The sequence below is a fragment of the Sinocyclocheilus grahami genome, unplaced genomic scaffold (assembly GCF_001515645.1).
Source record: "Sinocyclocheilus grahami isolate Dianchi unplaced genomic scaffold, SAMN03320097.WGS_v1.1 scaffold359.1, whole genome shotgun sequence".
NCBI classification, from domain to species: Eukaryota; Metazoa; Chordata; class Actinopteri; order Cypriniformes; family Cyprinidae; genus Sinocyclocheilus; species Sinocyclocheilus grahami.
Window position 1 is genome coordinate 308,926 of NW_015505538.1, and position 20,525 is coordinate 329,450.

General features: G+C 38.2%; 3 protein-coding genes and 1 long non-coding RNA gene across 7 annotated transcripts in view; 3 read left to right on the forward strand and 1 right to left on the reverse strand.

The window, feature by feature from the left end:
- Positions 1–1,503: 1,503 nt before the first annotated feature.
- LOC107549003 (uncharacterized) lies at positions 1,504–2,009 on the forward strand. Its single transcript, XR_001604521.1, has 3 exons — positions 1,504–1,546; positions 1,667–1,775; positions 1,872–2,009. It is a non-coding gene; the product is annotated as an uncharacterized lncRNA (long non-coding RNA).
- Positions 2,010–2,951: 942 nt separating this feature from the next.
- On the forward strand, positions 2,952–7,423 carry LOC107549002 (mesoderm induction early response protein 3-like). Of its 2 annotated transcripts, none has more exons than XM_016229894.1 (8): positions 2,952–3,093; positions 3,293–3,427; positions 4,858–4,978; positions 5,100–5,173; positions 5,359–5,428; positions 5,709–5,845; positions 7,042–7,123; positions 7,209–7,419. In XM_016229894.1, exons 1-8 carry the CDS (start codon positions 2,995–2,997, stop codon positions 7,346–7,348), a joined length of 858 nt encoding a protein of 285 aa, XP_016085380.1. In that variant the 5' UTR covers positions 2,952–2,994; the 3' UTR covers positions 7,349–7,419. The 2 variants fall into 2 exon arrangements, with proteins under 2 accessions (XP_016085380.1, XP_016085382.1); XM_016229896.1 differs by having other exon boundaries at positions 3,017–3,093; positions 3,280–3,427; positions 7,209–7,423.
- A 10,070-nt stretch (positions 7,424–17,493) lies between these two features.
- On the forward strand, positions 17,494–18,717 carry LOC107548973 (mesoderm induction early response protein 3-like; the record flags this gene model as incomplete). The annotated part of the gene is made up of 1 exon (XM_016229853.1): positions 17,494–18,717. A coding segment is annotated over one exon (438 nt), but the record flags the coding sequence as incomplete, so codon positions are not given.
- A 995-nt stretch (positions 18,718–19,712) lies between these two features.
- The window catches only part of setd9 (SET domain containing 9), a 5,711-nt gene continuing 4,898 nt past the window's right edge, over positions 19,713–20,525 (reverse strand). For all 3 annotated transcript variants that reach the window (XM_016229900.1, XM_016229898.1, XM_016229899.1), the window contains 2 exons: positions 19,913–20,018; positions 19,713–19,828 (listed from right to left, as the gene is read on the reverse strand). In XM_016229900.1, coding sequence (XP_016085386.1) covers positions 19,741–19,828; positions 19,913–20,018 — 194 coding nt within the window. In that variant the 3' untranslated portion in view covers positions 19,713–19,740. The remainder of the gene's footprint in view (positions 19,829–19,912; positions 20,019–20,525) is intronic.

Sequence of the window (20,525 nt, forward strand, 5' to 3'; positions counted from 1 at the left end):
GGAGAATGGCGACTCCATCCCCAGACTGGGTTGATGGGTTGAAGACGTTTCGGAGCCGCTCAGGTAGACCTGTTTGCCTCTCCAGAAACCTCTCACTGCCAGTTCCCTGGCCGAGACGGGCGACCCAGAGATAGAGGGAGTTGCTCTTTGGGAGATGGTGAACGCACCACTACCTCCCCCGGAGGAGGGCCGGGCGGAGAATCTTTTGTTTCCTCGTGGTCAGTGGTACCCAAATACCACTGACCGCCCAAATACTCGACAAAAGAGCAATTTCTCGCGACAGCCCCTCCTTGGCCGATTCCTCTGAGGAAGGATCTACTGACTCAGAGAAGGGGCACCCTTTGGCCCCCTCGTCCAGACCTCTGGAAACTCCATGTCTGGTCCCTAGACGGGACGCGGAGGTTCTGAGTGACCTACCTCAAGAGGTAGTCGACACCATCACTTCAGCGAGAGCACCATCTACGAGACACACCTACGCTTTGAAGTGGAACCTGTTCGTTGAGTGGTGTTCTTCTCGACCCCCGAATATGCCCGATCAGTGTTGTGCTGTCCTTTTTGCAGCAAGGGTTGGAGCGAAGGCTGTCTCCCTCCACCCTTAAAGTTTATGTCACTGCAATCGCTGCTAACCACGACCCCGTAGAAGGGAGGTCGCTGGGGAAGCATGACCTGGTCGTCAGGTTCCTTAAGGGGGCAAGAAGGTTAAACCCACCACAGCCCCCCTCTATACCCTCTTGGGACCTGACTCTAGTGCTTACAGCACTACAACAGGGTGTAATGCATTACTTTTAAAAGTAACTTTCCCCAACACTTGTTATGTTTAAAAAGTCTGTTTATGATAAATACAATCTAATAAACCGTATGTTGTAGCATGAAATACGTTTCATAATTATGCAGCATAAATTCTGCACAGTAACAAGACAATTCATATAACATTTACATTAAAAAAAGGAACTGGATCACTTGTTTCACTTCAACCCTGAGGTTTAAAGTTTGGAAATTGTGTGTTTAACAAGTAACTGGCGCCACCACCTGCTCTATTAATATTAAACAGCTAGACGTATGATGTAGAATTATAAATAAAGATGGCAAGAAAAGCTATATGTTTTAAAATAATCTTATTTTCCTAAAGATTTTTGTTCTAAATAGACAATAATTGATCTTTCATTCAAGCAGCCTAAAACCATTGCACTTACTGATGATTGATCCTTTGCATAATCTACTATGTTAAAAAAAATATAAAAGTTATCACATACAGTCGGTTCACCCAGAATGTTTTCAAAAGAATGATCATTTACAACTTAATATGTGTATTTTTAATACATCCTAATGAATTCTCAGGTAATTTAAACCTATTGGAATACAGTATTTCGACGTCACCCAGTTCACTCTCAGCAGCCAATCCCGTGCCCCGCTCGCCGTGCGTTGCAAACGCGTCAGCCAATCAGAGCGAACCTGCAGGAATACTCTCACGCCATTGGTTCGCGATGTCAATCCGGGCTCCGTCGTAAAGCCAGTTTAGTAGCCGAAAGGTACCAAGATGGCGGAGGTAAGTTGGAAAATAGGGGGAAGGTGTCATATTTTAGCCGTTAATTTCTCTTTCCACAGTACATTAGTTTGGGATTTCTGTATCTGATTACGTGTAATAATGTCTTATCTCTGAATAAAGGCCGATTTTGTGGCGATACGAACGGTTTTGGACGTCCAAACGAGTGTTTGAAGCGTCGATGGGGCCTCTTTTAGCGTCGAGCGTCCGTATGTGGCGTCAGCTCAGGACCGTGAGGCAGCTAGTTTATTGTATTTCGCGCTTTTCTCATATTTTTACTTTTCTGTTATTCCCGTTTTATCGATTAAATACTTCTGTGTGGCTTCAGAGGGATTTTTTTCGTTGCTGCGGTACCGGATTGATGCTGTGAAGTGACGACATCAAACCGTTTATTTTTTGGTCCTATTTTAAAATAAAATATATGTATTAATTTATAATACCTCATGGCTGTGTTTTGTTTAAGAGACTCGGAAGCTCTGAATAAATAGTAAATATTGCTTTGGTTTTTTTAGTGACCCTCACAAACTGCTTCTGTTGTATATTGTGTATCATTTTCAAATATAAATTATATTAATAAAAAATAAAAATAGTCACTTATTTAATTTTTTTAATGAATCATTTTTGTTAATTTAAATATTTTTTTATAGTCAGTGACAGTTTTATTAATTTTAATTAAATTGATTTCATCTTCTTTGGTCTGTCATCTGGGGAAGCATATTATTAATATGAATTAATATTCATATTTTTGTTGTTTACAAACAAGTACTATGGTAACGGTACTATAAAGTCAGCTTTACTACAGTATGGCTCAAGAAAAACTAAATTAAGGTTTTGGAGTGGCCAAATCAAAGTCCAGACTTAAATCTGATTAAGATGCTTAAACAGTCCATTCATGCTCGAAAACCCTCCAATGTGGCTGAATTAAAACAATTCTGCAAAGAAGAGTGGGCCAAAATTCCTCCACAGCAATGTGAAAGACTCATTGCCAGTTATCGCAAACACTTGATTGCAGTTGTTGCTGCAAAGCGTGGCACAACCAGTTATTAGATTTAGGGGGCAATTACTTTTTCACGTAGGGCCAGATAGGTTTGGACAGCTTTTTTCCCTTAATAAAATAAATAATCATTTAAAAATTACATTTTGTATTTACTTGCATTATCTTTGTGTAATATAAAAATTGGTTTGATGGGAGCCAACACTTTTTCACACCACTGTGTGTGTGTGTGTGTATATATATGTATATATATATATATATATATATATATATATATCAGATCAAATATATATTTTTATAAATACAACTTTATTTATTTATGTATATGTGTGTGTTTGTGTATAATGCATATAATTAATTATCAATTATATAAGGTTACACTTTTTTTTTATTTGATTTGATCTCTTTAGTTGGCTCTTTGTCATCGGAAGATCACGATTTTGACCCGACAGCAGAAATGCTGGTGCATGATTTCGATGATGAGCGTACGTTAGAGGAAGAGGAGATGAGGGAGGGTGGATCAAGCGGGAGCTTGGAAATCGCTGATCTGGAGAAGGTTTCTATTTTATTTTTATATTGTGGCTGATTACAAATTTGACCAGGCTGACATTGTAAAAACAAAACTTGTGTATATTATCACCGTATGAATATCAGTTAATATTATCTAGCACTGATGTAATCACACACATTCTTCATCTGTAGTTTGCTGAATTGTTTGCAGTGATTAAGTGTTGAATTAAAGTTCTGTGTCACAGGAGGGGAGCATGCCGTTGGAAGAGCTGCTGGCATTATACAGATATGAAGCTGCAGACAGCGCTGTCGGAGGCTCGAGTGCGGACAGCTCGTCTGTAGAGCTGACCGATGAGCTGCCCGACATGACGTTAGATAAAGTAAGTCACTAGAATAGAGTAGTTGTAATGAGATCTTAAGATTTGTTTTTAAAAGTCTCTTTTGCTCACCAAGGCTGCATTTATTTGATCAAAAAACAGTAATATTGTAAATTATTATTTCTTATTTAAAATAACAGTTTTCTAATGGAATGTGACCCTGGACCACAAAACCAGTCATAAGGGTAAATTTCACTAAATTGAGGTTTATACATCTGAAAGCTGAATAAAAAAAGCTTTCCATTGCTGTAAGGTTTGTTAGCATAGGACAATATTTGGCCGAGATACGACTATTTGAAAATCTGGAATCTGAGGGTGCAAAAAAATCTAAATATGCCTTACGGTCCGGCACGCATTTGATCTGCGGATTAATTGCAAAAATTAACCATAATAGAGTGAAAGTTTATCAATATGTATGCGTTTATGCACTGAAGTGATTTTAAACCGAACTGAATCCTCTTTTGCATCTCGTTGCGTTTGAACAGACACGTAAAATTATGACAAAATACCCGTCTTGACAATGATTCTGGTAAACGCAGTCGGTTATGTCTTAAAGGGGTCATATGATGCTTTTTTAAAGATCATTATTTTGTGCAGCGTCTCCCTGACATGCTGCTTCAACACTAACTGCGGTTACTGAAACCACGCCTTCTTTCTTTGCGTGCACATTTGGGCGCATTATGCTAATATTTCCACATAGTGAGGTAGATATGTGGGGGCGTGTTAGAACGAGGCGTTTTAGGGGGGTGTGGCAGAGTCTTAACTTTGATAAAGAATATCTCTTTGGTTTTGAGACTTTAGTCTTTGCAACTTCAGGGATCTTATCTATGCACAATCAGCTTGTAACACTCCAAAGAGAAAGGAAAACTTGAAATCGCATCATATGACCACTTTAAGTGAACGAAAACAGCGGAGAAAGAAATCAGATGTGCATTATTATATAGGATCCGTGCATCAGGTCTTAAAGGTACAGCAGCCTATAAATACCTGCTGCTGTCTTTACAAACAACAAAACACAGCTTTGACAAAGATCAATCTATATTTAATTTATACAGTGAACACTATGCAGTGTTGTTTTACACTTAATTATTACATTTCTGTACCTGAATACTACTGATCTTATTTTAATTGTTACTTTGGTCTCTTGTATTTATATGCTTGTAATTGGTGTATTTGCCCTATATTTTTATTGGCTGTTACCTTGTCTTTGATCTTTCTTAGTTAGGTTAGTAGATTTTGCTATGGTATAGAAGGAGTACTTGGCTTCAAGTAATAAATGGAAAGCAAAGTTATATTGATTTTTTTGTTGTTGATCTTATAATGATCCGATCCGTGACTCAAAAACCGTGATATGATCCGAACCGTGAGTTTTGTGATGTGTTGAACCACTACTGTTCATTGACGTTGTTACATGTCCTCTTTTCTCGCAACAGGAGGAAATCGCTAAAGATCTGCTCTCTGGAGACGATGAAGAAACACAATCTTCTGCCGATGACCTCACACCGTCTGTGACGTCACACGAAACCAATGATTTCTTCCCCAGAACTCTTCGCTGTAAGCACATAGACATTGTTTGTGTACATTTGACATCGCTTATGAAAGTGCAGGTTATGCTCCAGTTTCCATTAGAGTATCTGATTTTCTGTAGCGCTCAATTTTGTTGTTTGTTTTCCAGCGAATGTGGTTTACGATGGAGACAAAGAATCTGAGGGCGAGGATGATGGTTTGAGTCCTGAAGACTCGCGCAAGGTGAGGAAAATCACTTTTTCTATAGACTTTGTCATTGTACTCTACAGTAAGAAATATTAAATGATTTACCGTCATATTCAAAGTTTGAGTTCAAATGGCGTTGTTTCCTATCATTTATGTGTGTCGGACAAAGTTGTAAACCTGCTGAAGATCCGTGTATATTTTATTAATTTGTGTTTTCACAGGAAATCATGGTGGGATCTGAATATCAGGCAGAAATTCCTGCTCTTACCTGTTATAATGACCAGGAAAAATGTGAGTCTTTCATATTTAAATGGAGTAAGTGCAGATTTGAGTCAATATTTACATAAATTAGGTGTCACCTGTGTTAAATACAACATGAAATGCCTTTGACATTGTATAAATGTATTTCTTCGTGAAACAGAATATTCTGTGCAAAATAATGTAGGCTTGGGTTTATTCATTGGGATTTGATTGGTTGGGTTAGGGTTAGGGTTATTGGCACAGCTTTAATTCAATGTGTTTGGAGATGTATTAGACTGTGATAGAAATGTTCCTGTTATGTGTTTTTCAGTGTACACCGAGGAAGATCAGCTGCTTTGGCAGCCGGACATGTTGCCCGAGTCAAAAGTCAAAAGCTTCTTGCAGGATGCTGTGGACGGAAAGATGGATGGAGATGGCAAATGTTCTCTGGTCAAAGACAACGAGCAGGTGAAGATCATAGATCAGTAGTTTTACACAAACCAAACACATTCGTTACACTTGAGGATGGATGGAGATGGCAAATGTTCTCTGGTCAAAGACAACGAGCAGGTGAAGATCATAGATCATAGGGCTGTTAATTATGTCCACTAAATAGATTTGAACACTTCGGCACTCATAGCGCTGTTATCAGTAACACTTAACCCTGTAAAGCCTGACAACAATGGTCAGATTTTTTAAAAAGGGGACATAACACAGTTTCTGCCAATAAAATGTCATGTTACTCTTGAGTACTTGTAGAGTAGCATTGCATCCTTCATATCTCCGAAGGGTCTATAGTTTCATCAGATTTCTAAAAGACACATACAGCTTTCTGTTACGAGCAAGCAAAGCTTTTGCATAGCGATCGTCTGCAAGCTGTGACATCGATATAAATAAAACGGGAACAAAAACTTTATTGACTTCAATTTTATTTAATTTGTTTATAAAACATTCATCACTGAAATGCCGGGAACAAACAAACACACTTGCACAACTCCGGAGAAACAAACTGCTTCCACTGTTCACGTAACGCTGGGTTCTGTGGGAAGCTGAACGAGGTTATCTTTCCCTCACAACCAAAAACACACTTCTTTGGTGACACTGTTGATTTCGTGGTCTAAAAACAAAATGTCAAATCCTTCTCGAGCAAGTCCTGTGCAGCGCTGCTGATGGCTTCCAGAGCTCACCATGGCTGCAGTTATTTGATCAAAAATACAGTACAAACAGTAATATTGTGAAATTATTTAAATTCATAGTAACTGTTTTTCTATGCGAATATAGTTTAAATATAATTTATTCCTGTGATCAAAGCTGAATTTTCAGCATCATTACTCCGGTCATATTTTTTTATGTGGAAACCATAATATATTTATGTATGTATGTATGTATGTATACATGTATGTATATTTATATATATTTTTTAATAAATGCTTTTATTCAACAAGGACAAATTAAACTGATCAAAAGTGCCAGATAAGACATTTATAATGTTTCAAAAGATTCTATTTCAAAGAAATGCTGAACTTTCTATTCATCAATGAATCCTGAAAAATGTAATTTATTATGGTTTTCACAAAAATATGAAGCAGAAAAAATACTGATAATAAGAACCATTATTAAATAATTATTATTTATTATTATTAAAACCTGTTTGTTTTCTCCAGGCGTTATATGAGCTTTTGAAGTGTAACTACAACGTCCATGAAGCTCTTAAACGGTATCGCAGCAAAGACAAATCCTCAAAGGGTGAGTGGAAATATTGCTGTTGTTTTGTTACAGCAGAGTTGTTGAATTAAGTGTTGAAAAATAAACTAATATAAATGTAATTTAGACGAGATGCTCCCGTGGTCTGAAGAAGAATGCCGAAATTTTGAACATGCTCTTCTGTTGTACGAGAAGAACTTCCACCTCGTTCAGAAACACAAAGTAAGACGGTGTCTTTTCTCTTGCATTTTTGAACGGTTGTCTTAGATATTTAAATGCAGTTTTGAGTCAGTATTTACATAAATCAGATGTCACTCATGTTAATTACAACATGAAATTCCATTAACATATTGTATACATGCTTTTCTAAGTGAAACGTATGAATTTTCATAATTATGATGAATGTTCTATGGAAAATTATGTAGGGTGGGTCTTTATTTTTTCCATTGGGATTTGATCGGTTTTTGATTTAGTCTTTTGACTAAAATGGCATTTAGTTTGTCATATTTTAGTCATCTGAATTGTTTTAGTCGACTAAATCTGCAGTAGGCTAAAATCTAATAGGTTTAGTTAGTGTAATGCATTTATTAAGCATTTCTCTAAAATTTTCCAAACTCATTATATAGGTTTTATCATGCAATATAGACACATATTTAACTGCTGTGACACACACAACATGCCTTTTATATTGAAATGAAATAAAACCACTTCTCATAAAGAAACAAGAACATGATACTCCTTTCAATTAAATACCAATGTTATATATTCATTCTTTATAACAACTTGCCTCATTCTTTCAAGCAGATATATTTATTTATTTATATAAATACATTTAGATCAATCCTTAAGTCAGGGGCTGGGCAAATTGTTTTTCTTTTTTTTTTCACCCTCCATTTATTGTTATTGAATGAATATTGGGGCGAAAAAAAATATATATATATGTGAAGGACCTAGGCAGGGCTTCAGATTGCGACTAAAATGGTCGCATTTGCGACCAGAAATATTAATTTGTGATATTTTTGTTGAGATCGCCACTGGCGACTATATAAACTTACATGTTATGACTTAAAAATTTGCATGTAATGCCTTTTTTCTTGCTTGTCTTGCGATCACATCTTTTCTTATGCTGACGTAATAAACCGAGACGATACGCAAAGTTTTAGTGGAAAAAAAGACTTTCAAACAGTCCTCATCTCTGCCGAACAGCAGCGTTGACTGCACTCTTGCTGAAAGCAGCTCCAGCTGTGCAGCACGAGAGAGCGAGAGTGACGGAGATGTGTGAAGTACAAGTGCAGAAAAGCAGTGTCTATTTCGTGCACAACTTGAACAAACTTCAACAGGTAATGCTGTCAGCTGTGTGGATATTAACAATTCTCGTTTATAATCGATACTAATATGGCTTCTTGTTATCAGGATCTTTAGTCTATATGCTGTATTTTGTTAATGCATGAGCTTCATATTTGTAGCGCGCTTGCGTCCAATAAATAAATAATAAATAATGTCACTAAAACAAATTCCTCGTACATGTAAACATACCTGGCAATAAAGCTCATTCTGATTCTGATCATCACAATAAGCTTTGTGCTCTGTAGTAGCGGTGTGCGATATATATCGTCTGCGATAATATCGTAATTGTTGTTTTAACGATGTGCGATTTGACATTATCGAGTATTTTGCAAAAACCATTCAAAACATCCCTACAGAGCACACGCATACATTACGTGAAGTCTAGACTAGTGCGTGTGCATTTAGAGTGCGTTCTTTCACTGCATGATTCAGGCTATTAAAATGCATTTAGAATGATCACAAATTCAAGACATGATGGCAGAAAATTTATATATTTATACCACTTCATATAGTTATTCAATTTCACACGAAGAGTGCCGGTTTTCTCCAAAAAATACCATGATTACAAATGTGACATTGAATTCAATAAACAATAAGTTAATTAAGAGACTTACGTTTTAGACACCATATTGCTTGTTTTTGCTCTATTTCGCCAAGAAAAATCATCCCGAATACAGCCACAGCGCTGTTTTGTGTCTCTGAGCAACATGACGGTGTTTCGTTCTTGAATGAAGCAACCGTTTAAATGATTCGCTTCAATCGCAATAACTCACTTATTAACAGTGATTTGCTGCCACCTGCTGGCGGGTTTAATTTCAAATTTTTTTATAGACTTTTTTTCATGTTTTAAATCATTTCAAATATCAGTATTCAACGTTTTATGTTTAATATATCAAAACATTATTTATGCATTTGTAATTGCAGGTTAAATGCATTCATGTCTTGCATTAAACAAAATACATGCGTGTAAATGCATCTAAATGCCACTTCAGATGCAGCTTCTGTGTTGATTTAATTTGCTTGGTAACAGCCCAAATGTCTTATTATTCTAATCCCTGATTAAATGTAAGAATTTGACTCAAAAGATAATGGACACTTCTAGAAAAAATGGCTTTATAAAGGTATTTTTTCTATCAGTATGAACTGACCACCACACAGAATGACGAATATTAAAAACATTGAGTCAGCTGTCTTCGGCAGTCCTTAAGGTACCAGCACAATAACACACTCAGCAAAATATCGTCTAATTATCGTCATCGATAAAATCCCAGAAAATATAGAGATTATTTTTTGTCAATATATCGCACACCCCTACTCTGTAGGTATTTTATAAGATACAGTCTTCCTGAAAGACCTCATGTAATCGCTCATTCAGTGTTTCAAACTATGACACTTAATACACTGGATGTGTGACGTATGACAACATTTATAGGATCCATTGAGGAGCCGCCCAAACTACACTCAGTGACCAAGTGATGCTGATATAGTTATGGTCTGTGATATCAGCACAGGTTCTGTGTAATAAACAATTCTTTGTGACTGAATATAGTTCAAGTTGGAAAAGACTTCAGTTGCCACTTTAAGTGAACCTTAGTTCCCAGGACATCTTCAAGATGGATTGAAATGCTGATGCTGTAAAAGGAGGGGAGATAAACACATGACAGTATGACTGAAATGTTAAGGTGTTTAAAAAAAAATAATAATAATATAGCTGCAAGCACTTAAAGCATTTAAGCAAATATGAAAAAAGACAGTACGTGTTATTTAGCAAGCCTGTAACCACCTAATTCAATGATTTAAAAAAGGCATTTTTGGCAAATCCAGCTAATTACCATAGAAATATTATGATTTTTAACATTTATGACTGTTATAGCGCCACCTATGGTCGATATTTAATGAACGATTTGATTGACAGCATTAGTCCCAGAGGCAAAGTTGTTCAGAATGAGGAGATCTATCATATGACATGAAGATCTTGTGTTTTTGTGAATATATGAACATGTTCTACAATTTGAGGTCATTTTCTATAGCAGTGGTTCTCAACCTTTTTTTTTCCACTAGGCCGCACTATGGTCCAAGTGCAAGTCTCACGGGCCGCACGCATATCATTTACATATGTCACCAATACAAACCAACCAGATTTATAATGGCCTATTATAGCCTAAATATTATATCATCTAATCGATTACATTCATTGAAATAAATAATTATACTCACCATTAATTAAGCACCTGATGCTGTCGGGAGCTGACCAATTTTGTGAAATTCGGCTCGAAAGGAGTAAGAGCACAATGAAGTTGCGATTGTAAGTTGCAGTCTGTAAGCCGCGCACGTGCGACATTGCAGAAAATGTGCGTTCACAAATAGCCTATGTTGATCCAAATATGGAAAGCACTTTCGAATGTAATAATCTGAGGTTCTCTCCAGAGATGTTTTGCCACATTTCTGCAATTAAGGATGATTGCTGCATATGGGTGTTTCCTTTTGCTTGAATTAGGACCCGATGGGCCCCAGCTTTTTTTACGCCCCTAGGGCCGGCCTTCGGGACAATTTTCACGTCATAGTTCAGACGCGGGCCGGGCATCAGGCTTGTTTCAGGCTTCTCCTTATTTTTATATTTTAGACAAATCAATTAGTGATGATTTTTTTTTGTTGCTGCGCTGGTAGAAACAACACGAGACCGTGCTGCCGTGACTCGCAGCAGTGAGCGTGCCATCAGCGCAGCTGAACAGTTCTGCGTTCAAATGCACGCAATAGGCCAAAGCACCGGCAAAAGTAATTACCATGAATGTGTCAGGGGGAAATAGTAAGGAGATTATTTACTAATAAACTAGTGTTTTCTGAGTGTGTCGCAAGGATGAAGTTGCCGATCCTGACTTGCCATCTCCAGGCGGAGCTTCTCTCTAAAGGCGTGCTGAATATTATTTGTGCTCTATAGTATATTCACTATACAAGTGAAGTGACATGTGGCCAAGTATGGTGACCCATACTCGGAACTAGTGCTATGCATTTATCCCATCCAAAGTGCACACACACAGCAGTGAACACGCACACCGTGAACACACACCCGGAGCAGTGGGCAGCCATTTATGCTGCGGCGCCCGGGGCGCAGTTGGGGTTTGATCCCTGCCGGTACGAGACTCGAACCCACAACCTTTGGGTTACGAGTCCGACTCTCTAACCATTAGGCCACGACTTCCCCAGAAGTGCATCTTTATTTTTTTGTTTTTGATTTTTTTCGTTAAGTAGTAATTTAAAGCTTTCTATAGATATATTTATCATGTCTGTGTGGCATGTATTCGCTGAGTTTCGGTAAATTTTTGTAAGCGCTCCTGATTGAAGACAAGACGGCAGAAAGCCGTTAAAAAAAATATTTAACGACCAAAAAAATGCTCCAAACATTTTTCTAAATTAACTTAAAAAAACGAAATGAAATATAATCACTTTGCCATTACATACAAAACTGAACTATTTTAATATCGCTGAAACAGTAGTATAAGCTGTTTTGGGTATAAAAGATGGGCTCGGGTCGGACTCAGGCTGGTAATTCCGATAAGCTGTCGGACACGGCCGGGCTAGGGCCTATATTTGAGGCCCGTGCAGGGCTCTAGCCTGAACATCTTCAAGTGAGTGGCGGGGCAAACCGAAAGTCCAGCACTCTCCTTCACTGCTGATGCTGTGACTACTCTTGTTTGTATGTGTTCCTACGCTGGCATTTTCCACTTTTCGTTTTTCTCCCTTAACAAATGTGTCCATTCTGATGCTCAATTTTACCGAACTAATGGCTGCTGATGACTATTTGAATTGAATTCTGCCAAAGTGCGCGCTTGTAAGTGTTCGTTAAATGCGTAACGTTAATTACGTGAGTACAGGTCTGCTCATGTCTGAAAATAATATATGAAAAACTAAATTATTTTACATCATAAAAACATTATAGCTTATATTTGTTTAGTAAATTTTTTAATTAATGTGTTCAGCATGGTGGGCCGCATTTGAATTCGTGACGGGCCGCGGGTTTAGAACCACTTCTATAGAAATAATTTATTTTTTTAGGCCTTTTTAACTGTTATAGCGCCACCTATGGTCCGACCTCCATGAAACTTTGCATGCGTGTTAAGAGTCATCTGACACGTTTTCACCAACTTTCGTAAAGTTAAGTGCAAGTCTCACGGGCCGCACGCATATCATTTACATATGTCACCAATACAAACCAACCAGATTTATAATGGCCTATTATAGCCTAAATATTATATCATCTAATCGATTACATTCATTGAAATAAATAATTATACTCACCATTAATTAAGCACCTGATGCTGTCGGGAGCTGACCAATTTTGTGAAATTCGGCTCGAAAGGAGTAAGAGCACAATGAAGTTGCGATTGTAAGTTGCAGTCTGTAAGCCGCGCACGTGCGACATTGCAGAAAATGTGCGTTCACAAATAGCCTATGTTGATCCAAATATGGAAAGCACTTTCGAATGTAATAATCTGAGGTTCTCTCCAGAGATGTTTTGCCACATTTCTGCAATTAAGGATGATTGCTGCATATGGGTGTTTCCTTTTGCTTGAATTAGGACCCGATGGGCCCCAGCTTTTTTTACGCCCCTAGGGCCGGCCTTCGGGACAATTTTCACGTCATAGTTCAGACGCGGGCCGGGCATCAGGCTTGTTTCAGGCTTCTCCTTATTTTTATATTTTAGACAAATCAATTAGTGATGATTTTTTTTTGTTGCTGCGCTGGTAGAAACAACACGAGACCGTGCTGCCGTGACTCGCAGCAGTGAGCGTGCCATCAGCGCAGCTGAACAGTTCTGCGTTCAAATGCACGCAATAGGCCAAAGCACCGGCAAAAGTAATTACCATGAATGTGTCAGGGGGAAATAGTAAGGAGATTATTTACTAATAAACTAGTGTTTTCTGAGTGTGTCGCAAGGATGAAGTTGCCGATCCTGACTTGCCATCTCCAGGCGGAGCTTCTCTCTAAAGGCGTGCTGAATATTATTTGTGCTCTATAGTATATTCACTATACAAGTGAAGTGACATGTGGCCAAGTATGGTGACCCATACTCGGAACTAGTGCTATGCATTTATCCCATCCAAAGTGCACACACACAGCAGTGAACACGCACACCGTGAACACACACCCGGAGCAGTGGGCAGCCATTTATGCTGCGGCGCCCGGGGCGCAGTTGGGGTTTGATCCCTGCCGGTACGAGACTCGAACCCACAACCTTTGGGTTACGAGTCCGACTCTCTAACCATTAGGCCACGACTTCCCCAGAAGTGCATCTTTATTTTTTTGTTTTTGATTTTTTTCGTTAAGTAGTAATTTAAAGCTTTCTATAGATATATTTATCATGTCTGTGTGGCATGTATTCGCTGAGTTTCGGTAAATTTTTGTAAGCGCTCCTGATTGAAGACAAGACGGCAGAAAGCCGTTAAAAAAAATATTTAACGACCAAAAAAATGCTCCAAACATTTTTCTAAATTAACTTAAAAAAACGAAATGAAATATAATCACTTTGCCATTACATACAAAACTGAACTATTTTAATATCGCTGAAACAGTAGTATAAGCTGTTTTGGGTATAAAAGATGGGCTCGGGTCGGACTCAGGCTGGTAATTCCGATAAGCTGTCGGACACGGCCGGGCTAGGGCCTATATTTGAGGCCCGTGCAGGGCTCTAGCCTGAACATCTTCAAGTGAGTGGCGGGGCAAACCGAAAGTCCAGCACTCTCCTTCACTGCTGATGCTGTGACTACTCTTGTTTGTATGTGTTCCTACGCTGGCATTTTCCACTTTTCGTTTTTCTCCCTTAACAAATGTGTCCATTCTGATGCTCAATTTTACCGAACTAATGGCTGCTGATGACTATTTGAATTGAATTCTGCCAAAGTGCGCGCTTGTAAGTGTTCGTTAAATGCGTAACGTTAATTACGTGAGTACAGGTCTGCTCATGTCTGAAAATAATATATGAAAAACTAAATTATTTTACATCATAAAAACATTATAGCTTATATTTGTTTAGTAAATTTTTTAATTAATGTGTTCAGCATGGTGGGCCGCATTTGAATTCGTGACGGGCCGCGGGTTTAGAACCACTTCTATAGAAATAATTTATTTTTTTAGGCCTTTTTAACTGTTATAGCGCCACCTATGGTCCGACCTCCATGAAACTTTGCATGCGTGTTAAGAGTCATCTGACACGTTTTCACCAACTTTCGTAAAGTTTCGAGTTTTTGTTTAGGTTTTATAGGCTTTTGGGTATATTTGGTCATGCCCCCTTTTTTAAAAGAGCCCGTTATTATTTGATTTATAACTTTTATCTTGAGACAAAGTTGCTCATTATGAGGAGATCTATCAAATGATATGCATATTGTGTGGATGTGTGAAACACCACGTGATTACAGAGCCATAAAACTCGATAGCGCCAACTAGTGGCCAATTTCTTTCAAAATTCTTACAGACCTTTAAGGCCAAGAGTTGAACATGCCCACCGAGTTTCGTTCCGATCAACCTCCGTTAACCTTGTCAAATAGGTGCTTAAACTTGTTTGGCCAATGGGGGCCATGTTTTTTGAGATACGATTCAAAATTACGAGAATGTCCTCATAGACACTTGTGCCACTTCAGACAAAGACACTGCATACCAATTTTCAAGTCGATCGGACCAACGGTTGCGAAGTTATAGTTGTTTTTGTTTTTTCCATCTTATAGCGCCACCAAGTGGCAGAGCTGCGCAGTTTTTTTTATTTGACCAAAGATTGAGCTCATACACGTGTACCGAATTTGGTGACGATATTCTGTTCAAGAGTTATAGCTACAACTAGCTATTGGCTAACATTAGCATAGAAAGTTTTTTGCGTACTGTTGCGGCGCGAAAATCTAAATTTCTACTTTTTTTTTTATAATTATTGATATTCAGTGTCAAGAGAATATTTCTGCAGTGATTTGGTTCCGATCGAGCGAAAAACCTAGGACTAGTCAAAGATTGAGCTCATACACGTGTACCGAATTTGGTGACGATATTCTGTTCAAGAGTTATAGCTACAACTAGCTATTGGCTAACATTAGCATAGAAAGTTTTTTGCGTACTGTTGCGGCGCGAAAATCTAAATTTCTACTTTTTTTTTATAATTATTGATATTCAGTGTCAAGAGAATATTTCTGCAGTGATTTGGTTCCAATCGAGCGAAAAACCTAGGACTAGTTCGCAAAAGTAGGTTTCGGACATAACTCAATTTTGCGGAAAACCATGCCTCGTAGAGCTAGGGCAGTCACGATAACCGCAATATCGCAATACCGCGCTATTGACGAGCAAACCGCAGAGGAATGCAAGAACTGCAGCAACCACGATTTTTCCGTGTTTTATTTTTTCGTAAGGTTATGCCCTTCTCGTTTTACACTTCATGCATGTGGACTGAATATTAAACAAGTTAGTAATGATAACATAATGTGTACCATGCTGATTTGTGCAGAGGCTCCGTAGATTTGCACTTAACAAGTCTAAACAGACAGTGAATGAGAGCGAATGCGTCTGTCCTCCAGGCCGAGTCATATATATTTGTGAAAATAGGTTATGTTCAAGGAAAGTGAAATCTCTGTCTTAGCATCGACACATAGCTGGTCAGCTGAGCCTTCTAAAGTGGCGCTCAAAGTTAAAATGATTTCAACAGCGTGTTTCATTACGTCTCTTTGAATGAATGAATCAGCGTTTTTGAACATGTAGTTGAATGACAGTCTCTTTCCTCCACCTTGTGGCAGAACACTGTAACTGCACTGCCTGACAGCCGTCTAGAACGCGCGAAGGTGGAAATATCGATAGAAAGTCTCTTGTCCAGTCAGATCAGAAAATCAGATTACAACTAGGCTAACTGTTATACATATAGGTTAACGGTAGCCTAACAATCTAATTGTCAGGTTTATGTTCTGTTAAGTGGACCGTTATTTTGTCATTCTCTTCTGTTTACTTCACTTCCTGTTTCAACGCTATTTGGTTTCGGTTTCATTGTCTTCTGAATATGACTCATTAGTTATATCGTAACACATACACACACGAATTATATATATATATATATATATATATGTATATGTGTGTGTGTGTGTGTATATATATATATAACCGCATACTATTGAGCCACTCAAAATTACCGCAAGGGAAATTGCCTCACTGCGACAGCCCTACGTAGAGCAAATCTGCCGGACTCCAAACGGTTCACGAGCTAGGGCCAAAAATGTCTGAAATTTTGGGGCGAGCCTTTGGATCGGAGTAGCGAGCAATACTACTACGAACTGACCAAGTTTCAGCTCTCTAGGCCTTACGGTTTGGGCTGCACGATCAGTTTTACCGGAGAATAATAAAAAAATTTATAAAATCCTTACAATTACATTACGGTTTCAGCACTACGTGCTTGAACCCCTTAAAAAATTATTTGCCGCCTAATTTTTTTCTTAGTAGGAGCCAATGACTCAAGTGATTTTTTTTATTTTTTTGTCTGGAGCCCTGCTAACAATATCTGACTAAATATTGAAAAAAAAAAAAAGAGGAATCGGCTCACATTATTACATATTATATTAAATATAAATTATTATAATTTTTTATTTTTAATCAAAATAAATTATAATTTCATTTGATTATTGTAAAAAATTATAAATGTGTTTATTATAAAAAAATATTTATATATATATATATATATATATATTATCATTTTTATTATATTTAACCAAAATAAATATCTTCTAAATGTTTATAATGTCTTTTGATTAAATATTGTAAAAAAAGAAAAAAGTTTCCAAATCAGCTCACAATAATTTGGGGTGAGTAAGTGTTTTTTTTGTTTGTTTTTTTGGTAAGAATTATTTTTGAGCAAGGATGCATTAAACTAATTAAAAGTGACAGTAGATACATTTAATACATAAGTTTTTTTGTTTAAAATAAATGCTGTTCTTGTGAACTTTCTATTCACATAGACAACAGTTATTTAAATTGCAATAATATTTAAAATTAGTTCCTGTATTTTTGATCCAATAAGTGCAGCCTTGGTGAGCAGATGAGTCTAACCTTTTCCTCTTCCTCCAGCGCTGACGAACACGGTGGCGTCGGTGTGTAACCCTGCAGACGTCAGCTGTCTGGACTCCTACAACTTCTCCTCGTTGGACGGGCTGCACCGCGGGCCCCTGAGCCACGAAGAGCCGCTTAACTACTCCAGCAGCGGAGACGGAGACTGCCTCAACCTGCTGGAAACCGGCTTCTACCACTCGGACCTCGGGCAGATCAGCGTGTGCGGAGAGGACTGCGAGCGGCCCCCGGCCAAGCGGCTGAAGATGGGCCTGTCGGAGCCGTTCTTAAACGACAACAGGAACATGGGCGTAGATTTCGAGGGCCGCACGCATCACATCACAAGTGCCAAAATGGCGGTTTCGGTCAGTGACTTCAGCGAGGCGGGAAGCTACATTGGCGCGCACACACTACATCAGCACACGGCGCTGCAGTCGGAGTAACACGAGCGCGCATGCCAACTCTCACGGGACTAGCTGCAATCCAATGTGTACATAGCCGCATATTCCTTCACATATTTGTTTTTGGTTTCCTGATTATATACGTGTGTGTATATAGATGTACAGATTGATTCTTTTTAGATCTTTATTTTTTTTTTTTTACTATGACATCAGTGATGTCTAATTGTACAGACCTAAATCTTGATTTCTCAAGAGTTAATACAGCCATTTATTTTCCAGTCTTGAATTTTTGGAAGTGTCATAAGCGTGTCCGAATACTGTGGAAAACTTGAACTCGCATACTTCAGCCGACAGCAAGGGGTTTTTCTAAGCCATCATGACGACTGGCTGTCAGCTCGGCCTCTCCTCTGTGGTTCCCATCAGTGTTTACAGCTCACCCTTCGTCTGAAAGGCATTTACGACCACTTCTTCGTTTCGTTTTGCACCATTCGAGCACAAGAACCCGGAAAGTTCAGCCCTGGGAGATTTTCTGCTGTTTTGATGGACTGCAAAAACAAACCTACGAACAATTGCAAGTGGTTCTAGCAAATACATAGGCCCTAAATACAATAGAGGTATTACGACGTGTGTGATTTTTCTATTTCTGCGCATATTTATTAGTGTTCCTCTTGCTTTACCAGTTGGCGTTTGGTGTATTTATTGCAATGAAGACAATTGGACTGCATTATGGTCGTTTTTTTTGTTTCCCGAAATGATTGTGAAAGACTGGCACATGTTTTTTGGGGGTTTTTTTCCGATTTGTTTCGACATTTCGAGATCACTATTTATAACCCCCCCCTGTTTTGCAGGGATTTCTCGCCGCGGGAACAGAACCGACCCGCCGGTTTACCCGTCTGTTCCCTTCAGTAACCGATTATGCAACGTTGTAAATGATTTCTGTTTGTTTGCTTTCCAAGTCCTTAGTGAAGGCCTGCAAGCACTGACCGGACGTTTATCTATGCATCAAGTATCGCTTACAGATGAAACGGATCATTTCGGACCTCGTTTGCTTGTTTTTTCCAGCTTTCCTGAGTTTTATTTTACACGCTCTCGTATGGCAATAATGTGTAAATATGTACAGATACCACATACCTTCCCTTTTTTTTCTTCCTCTGCTAACAGACTTGAACTTGAAGACTTGCTTTTGAGTCTGCGTATGCCACAAGAATGCCTTCTCGACTTCCTTTACCGTTCTTTTGACGCTTTTCCTCATAAGAGATTTGCTTAAGAAGAGTTATTTATTTATTTATTTATTCACTCCGCTGCAAGTGTGTTAGCGTTCTGTACACGAGTGAAATACGGCGTCCTCCTCTCCGCCGGAGACGAAGGGCTAGCTGAATGTACAGTATTATCACATCTTAGGGATTTACTGAACTCGAATGTCTCACGGTTAAGGCAGAAGCCCGGTTTGCAGTATTGCCTTAACCTTCAAAAAAACATCAGAACTACTTCACTTTCAGCGAAAAGTCCATAATCCATAATTTTCATTTTTTGGTGAACTATTCCTTTAAATCTATGAAATGTTAAATAACAGATACAAAACAATGAATTAATGTGCATTTGAGTTCTGATCACTTTCAGAGACATTTGTTTTGTCCTGAGCACTGGTTGCTTTCTGACTCTGGCGCTCACGAAGACTAATTCCTTCATGTTTCTTATTCACTGACTGCTCAAATGAAATAATAATAAAACGAACTGTTAGGCTGGAAACCGACACAATTTTCTCACTCGGCTTCAGAAAATAATTTATTTCAAGTTTTATATGTATAATACAAACACCAACTGTTTTTTTTTATTTTTTATCAAATCTATTTAATGCACAATTGTGTAGTAGTTGGAGAAGAGCTCTTCACCACAATTAATATCTCTCAGTGACACAAGAACTACACAGCGCAAAGGTCTGAAATAGAAACGGAAAGATGAAATAAGCAAATGTCAGTAATGTCCTAATAATAATAAGAGCATATGAAATCTCTCATCTTGCCTTTGAGTGTCAGCTCTGTAGTTTACATTGGGCAGGTACTGACGGAGCTCAAGAGGAAACCCTTCAGGCACGTCATACTCCTGATAGCAGACGTTCGCTGCTTTTTCTGTGGATAACAAGCCACTTTATTCTCAAAGAGGTTTTCCTTTAGAACCAGTGTTGGGGGTAACACATTACAAGTTACGTAATCAGATTACTTTTTTCAAGTAACTAGTAAAGTAACGCATTACTTTTTAATCTACAAGAGAATATCTGAGTTACTTTTTCAGATAAGTAACGCAAGTTACTTTTTTTCCCCAATTGATTGATTGGCAGCTCTGCTGTCCCCATGCTGAGAGAAATCAGAAGATGTTACTGTAGTTCTAAAATAAATATGAATATGCATTAATTCATCTCGCTAAAAAAACCCCCCCAGATTCAGTATTCCTCAAAATGAATAAAAGTAATGCAACTCAGAATATGACGCAAACCTGCAATAATTAAATGTTAAACAACACAAATATCCTTTATGTATTTAATCCCATTCTATTAACCAATGTCTTTGCTTCTGACCTTCGATGATCCAGTTCAACCGTACTAATAAGCACAAATTACTCTAGACAAACATTTGTGT